Source organism: Prunus avium, chromosome 6, assembly GCF_965620075.1.
Source record: "Prunus avium chromosome 6, drPruAviu1.hap1.1, whole genome shotgun sequence".
NCBI classification, from domain to species: domain Eukaryota; kingdom Viridiplantae; phylum Streptophyta; class Magnoliopsida; order Rosales; family Rosaceae; genus Prunus; species Prunus avium.
Genome location: NC_142289.1, coordinates 38,055,821 through 38,061,869, shown reverse-complemented (window position 1 = coordinate 38,061,869; position 6,049 = coordinate 38,055,821). Strand labels below are relative to the sequence as shown.

The 6,049-nt window shown below is 37.6% G+C and overlaps 1 protein-coding gene across 1 annotated transcript; it reads right to left on the bottom strand.

Moving 5' to 3' along the window:
* Positions 1-558: 558 nt before the first annotated feature.
* On the bottom strand, positions 559-5,457 carry LOC110772141 (selenoprotein O). Its single transcript, XM_021976551.2, has 8 exons — positions 4,996-5,457; positions 4,497-4,606; positions 3,862-3,918; positions 3,470-3,769; positions 2,823-3,070; positions 1,567-1,873; positions 1,204-1,477; positions 559-1,037 (listed from the first exon to the last, which is right to left on the bottom strand). The coding sequence occupies exons 1-8, from the start codon at positions 5,416-5,418 to the stop codon at positions 783-785; spliced, it is 1,974 nt and encodes a 657-aa protein (XP_021832243.2). The 5' UTR covers positions 5,419-5,457; the 3' UTR covers positions 559-782.
* Between the last annotated feature and the right edge of the window lie 592 nt (positions 5,458-6,049).

Below are 6,049 nucleotides of genomic sequence, written 5' to 3'. Positions count from 1 at the left end.
AAAAACAATCCTAAACCAACTAGGACATATTTGACGATCCAAAATCCTAACACTATAACCATGTTGCACACATACAATGATACAATCAATGACATAGACAGCTTGAACCAATCAATGACAAAATCATAGCCCATCTTTCTGCAACATATACAAAATGTGCAACCGTCCTCCATGACATGTCCTCTTCTTTGCCTGCATGAGTAGAAAAACTTGTATGAAACGAGAAGAATACTGTTTTGCTATCCATGGCCAATCCATATACAAAATGTGCAACCGTCCTCTATGACATGTCCTCTTCTTTGCCTGCATGGGCAGAAAAACTTGTATGAAACGGGAATAATATTGTTTTGCTATCCCTAGCCAATCACGATCAGCCAGGTGAAAAAATTATCACGAGTGGCATACCGTGATTTGTTGGATATAGCAAAATAGTGATATCCCCGTTTCATGTAAGTGTTTCTCCTGCATGAGACATACTTCACCGTTTCATGTAAGTGTTTCTCCTGCATGAGACATACTTCAAGACAAGTACGCCTCAACCCCTTCTTTAAGTTGCTGTTTCTATAATGAAGTTCTTTAAGCTGTTTTCAATTGAATAGAAAACAAGAATCATACAACATTGCCACTTTATTTCATTGTCAGAGGAAAAAGAAAAGAGAAAAAAAAAAAATTGAATTTGACTATTATATACGACAACTTACTATGCCCAAAGATAAACTGTCAAGGAAACAAAAATCTCTTTTTGCCATCTATATAACATTATGTTTGTTTGCATAAACAAATCATGAAGAGCATGAAAGCATGCAAACTCCAGGCCTATAAGCCCACGCTGGGGGCAAGCGAGCGTATTTTTCCATTCCCGGTTGCTCATCATATGGCCGTTCCATTACTTTAAGCACCCTCTGAACCTCTCCAAAATCACCTTGTTCAGCTGCATCAATGGCACTCTGGCATAAATAGTTTCTGAGAATATACTTAGGGTTCACTGCATTCATTGATGCCTTCCTCTCCTCATCTGGGATGCCGCTAGCGGCCAGCTGCACAAGCAAAAGACATCATGTGAGAAAGTTAAATACAACAGAATCTTTGCTTTTGACAGGACATGAAGCAACTGAATTAGTTTTAATTCTTCAAGTGAAGTGGGAATCAAAATGATAAACTTTTTGAAGATGAGAGTCATATGAAAACCAGAGCTCAACGTACCTCCTCTATATAGATTTTCACCCAGCTGATCCATGCCTCCTTCCGCTCCTGCCCAATATCTAATAGAACAGCCTTTAGTGGGTTCAACAACTCCTCTTCTGGAATGCTGGGATCAGCTTTGATATTGGATAGCAACCGAAAAAAATTTGTGTAATCCACTTTGTCGACAGCCATATTATTTAAAAGTTTACTGATCAGCTGTTTGATGTACTTGGGAAGACCAAGTTTCTTGGTCATTATAGCTTGATAGTCATCCATGAATCTGGTTCCATATCTGTAACAAATCCATACAAAAAGACGTTCAATTAACTGCCACTGGAAGATACAATTTAATTAGGAGAAAGGTGTATGAATCACAACTACCTTTCCATTGCATAATTTGCTTCCTTATCATCTATCAACTGGGCAGCTGACAGAGTTCTAGTGAATTGTGCAATATTCCATAAGCCAATATCAGGCTGATTTGCAAAACAATACCTCCTCCCAGGAAGATCCGTGGTATTCGGAGTGTAACTTGGATCAAATGCATCCAGAAAACCAAAAGGACCGTAATCAATGGTAAGACCCAAAATGCTCATATTGTCAGTGTTCAACACACCATGAGTAAAACCAACCCCCTGCCATTTGGCAACCAAGGAAGCAGTGCGCTCAGCAACCTCTACTGCCCAAGCTGTTAAAAACCCAACCATGGGAGCAAAAGCACAGAAAAACAGTTAATTAAGTATGCCTGAATGAAACCTTTCTATCATAGACTCTTTTGGAGTGGCAGTAAGAGTAGAGAGAAAATACCAAGTTCGGCATAAAGGAAGATTGCCAATCTCAATATTAGTAACAACATTGGACACAAAAAGTATGTCTGAATCAAGTCCTTTCTTTTGTTTTCTTTTTCTTTATTTTGTCATACATAATGACTTCTGCAGTTCTATTAAAATAACAAGAGGGTTCCTGAATAATGTGGTGCAACATGTACCACAGTATCAACACCAGACACCTTATTTGACTGGCATACATGAAGAAAATATATAGATGCAACTTTGGAACGAGGTAGTGCATCCCTAATAAAATTAGTTTTTAACAGAAGCTGAAGAAGCCAATAGCATCTTAATTAGTCCGAAGTGTACATTACACACAAGAGATAAGCCCATCTTAACCACTTTCCATGCCCAATATGGGAGGTCACCACACTACTAACTCAGCTAGGAACACAAAACTACAGTACCAGGTAGCACTGTGCAACTGTTTACTGGGTGTACTAAACAGGTGTCTGAATCCTAAATCAATCCAAATCGTTTTTCTACAGAAGAAAAATAGAGAACTCATATAATTGCCATGGGATAAGACAACAGGCATACATGAAGAAGATGTATGACTTAAAACAATCCAAATGGTTTTTCTAGCGAAGAAAAATAAAAAGTGAACCCTTATAATGTCCACGGGATAAGACCATATGAAAGTGTACAAGATGAGAAATTTATGGCTAGTTAACTTAGACTGCACTTGTTGATTGAACTTCCGATTCATTTAGCTTCCACAATATGACAAAATGTATCCCAAGTCTTAATGAACGTTATTTAAGCCACCATCAGCAACAAATTTACTCTAAAAGGATGAATGAGTACCTGCATATTTGTTAGATGTCAGATCAACAACTGAATGTTCTTCGTTTCCTGTGTTGAAAGATAAACTCTCACTTCTACTCATGTTCTCTATGTGAGGAAAGTGATGCCTAATGGCATAGTCTGCAAGAGTTCGAACAATTGCAAGGTCCTCTTTTTCTCTGGAGGCATGTATTTGGTATGATCCAAAACGCAGAAAGGATGGAGAAACCCTGCAAACAATTGCACCAGGTTCCTCTTTCGGATTGCCACTGCAAATGAAGAAATAAACAATTTATTTTTAACAAGAAAATATGAAAAACATATATTCCTATAATTAAGGATAAGAAATTTAGGAGGTCCAAACACCGTGATTACAATCTCAGTAAGCAACATACATCCTAGTAAAGTTCAATTCCTTTCAGGATGAACAAGATATTGATATTTTAGCATAAGATCCAACCAAGAATGTTAAGATATTTGAAAAATAAAACAAAGAGAAATGATCTCAATAAGGGAACAAAAGGAATTATCAATATATGAAACCTTGAACTTATGCACTGGCTTCAAAAACAAGAAATTCATATTTACGAAATTACGAAATATATCTTCGAGATATCTAGGACAATACTGCTAGCTAAGAAAAATAATTAGAGTTCTGCTGAACATACTCATAGAACATGTCGCGTGTGACATGTTTTCCTGTTGTCACAAGACAGAGAGCTCGAGTTGTTGGAATTCCAAGATTATGCATCGCTTCACTGCAAAGGAATTCCCGAACGCTACTACGAAGCACAGCAAGGCCATCTGCAAACCGACTGTAAGGAGTCTTCCCAGCACCTTTAAGCTGCAGTTCCCACCGTTCAGATTTAGAATTAAGAACCTCCCCAAGAGTAATAGCCCGACCATCTCCCAACTGTCCAGCCCACATTCCGAATTGATGTCCACCATAGCATTGAGCGTAGGGCAACCTGCATAAATAAAACATACAACCAGGCTGCATGAAATTTGACAACAGTGCCTAATGTGAGCCTCATAACATAATATTCAGAGAAACACTTACGATCCCACTAGAGGAGATGCCCCAGAGAATAAAAGAGGGAAATCTGGCCTTCCAAATCTGTAATTCCAAACAAGGTGCCAAATTAGTCCTATGAAACATGAAATACCACATGTGCTAAACATATGTACTATGGTATATCAGTCGATGGTTCGGGGTACAGCAAGTCAGAAACCAAAGCATTTATCCGAACAATACAGGATGGAAAAAAACATTTACATAGGAAACAATAGCCTCTAATACTCGGCTTGATATCAGAACTCCAAGAAAAAGGAAATTTCAATCAACAAGAGGAATCTTGACAAAACATGTGAGAACTTATCGACTCTGAAAATACAAATATCTGGGGCCTAATCTACCATACTTCCAGATAGGAGTTTTAATAGTAGTGTCATGTTATTTACACACAGAACTAATTTCCTAAACCACAAGGCCTTGTGTAGAGGTGAAGAAGAGATCCAGAATCAGACTTCCAAGGACCATCAAAACCATTATCTATAACAGATGCTGTCAAACACAATTTTGTTTCTTTCTGATTCTATCAAACACACTCTCTGAATTCATGCTTATTTTCTCATCCATGTTGAAACGCATTAACACTTGATTTTCAGGGGAGCACAAGAAACAAGAATACTCACTCATCAGGATCCAATTCAAGCAACTTGGAAACTGATTCTGACCAGGCAACGAGCTGAGGATTCTCAACTTCAGCTGACGGGGATACTTTCGTATAACAAGCATGCAACACCTGATAATAAAAACCCAGAAAGCATAGCACAAAGTTACAACATAACACCCCCTCAGCTAGTAAAAATTAAAGTGTAGCTCAAAGCAAGAGATCATATCACAATCAACCATATTAATGGCACAGTTCCGTAGCTAAATTAAGCGAACCCAACTAACAACACACGAACCGTAAGTCATTTGGCCATTTCCCCATTAATTCAGTACGATTTTCTAAGTAGTTGTGTTTAAATTTAACAACTTCTCCGATTTTGGGACGAAACAAGAGCTCAAGTGTAAGCCTTTCAACTAATACACAAACACACAATACATGCGCTAAACTTTCCTTCACTTTCTCAGCAACCAAACAGAACATAAGCCAAAACATGAAAATAGGGCAAAAAACAAGCTAACCTCTCGTGGAATCGTATCAGTCCGGGGATCACCAGGCAACTCTCTTACAAACGAGTTGTCCCAATTCAGATCTTCAAGCTTCAACCTAACCGCGTGAGTGTTATTTACACCATTATTTTCACTTTTATTATTCACTTGATCGTGGCCGTCGGAGGTCAAGCTCTGATTCTGCAAATCGTGCGTTAGGGAGTCGACCGACAAGGTGGCCTCCGGTGGGGGTGAGTCCATGGGAACTTGCTGGCTGGTGCCGGAGCTGAGGTTGCATACGAGGTGGGGCAACCTGGGAAATTGAAAGTGCTTGGAGGGGCAAAATTGAAATTTTGAAGGGCGACGGCGGAAGTAGAGGGCGGTGGAGAGAGAGAGGCGAGGAAGGGGAAGTAAAGAGAGTGAGGCCTTAGAGGAGAAATGCGAAAGGATTTGCATTATTTCTGTCGGACTTTTTGGTCTATCTAAATAAAATTTCTGGGTTTTGCTTAAAAGTACGTTTTTGTCAAAATAACAATAAAATAATAAATAAAAATTCCATTTTGTCATTTTTCCTGCAGCATTGTTGAAATTAAGCAAAAATTAAGGTTTGATTTGCATAGTTTTTAATATATATATCTCTTTTATGGAATTTAATGAAGCATGTTTTATGTTTTTTAATTTTCCTATTTAAATAATGAAGATCCGAACATTATGTATCTTTTCAATCAGTTCAGTATAATGAAAGAAAAATATCATTAATTAATAGCTAATTTGAAAAGTTTTGTTGGCTAGTTTACTATTTTGATCCCCAACACAGTATTTGACTCAAAACAATCATAATTAATAGCTTTTGAAATGATTAATAATATTCTGAAGAAAAAAAAAACAATATTTAAAAACTAAAAATTAATTAAAACTAAATCCCCTTCCAAGAATTTCTTGTTGACGATGGCAATAGTACTTAGCATGATGAGGAGGTAATAGTACTTAGAATTTCTCTTTGCTTGACGATGTTTGTATTGTTTTCTCTTGGCTTTTGTCTTTCCATGTATTGTTTATCCTCTTTTCAATGAAAAGCAAGTTATTT

Coding starts and splice junctions, on each gene's coding strand:
- LOC110772141 (XM_021976551.2), bottom strand. CDS start 5,418: ATGCAAATCCTTTCGCATTTCTCCTCTAAGGCCTCACTCTCTTTACTT. Junction 3,071..3,469: donor ACACGCGACATGTTCTATGA/GTATGTTCAGCA, acceptor CTTCATTTGCAG/TGGCAATCCGAAAGAGGAAC. Junction 1,478..1,566: donor GCAAATTATGCAATGGAAAG/GTAGTTGTGATT, acceptor GATTTGTTACAG/ATATGGAACCAGATTCATGG.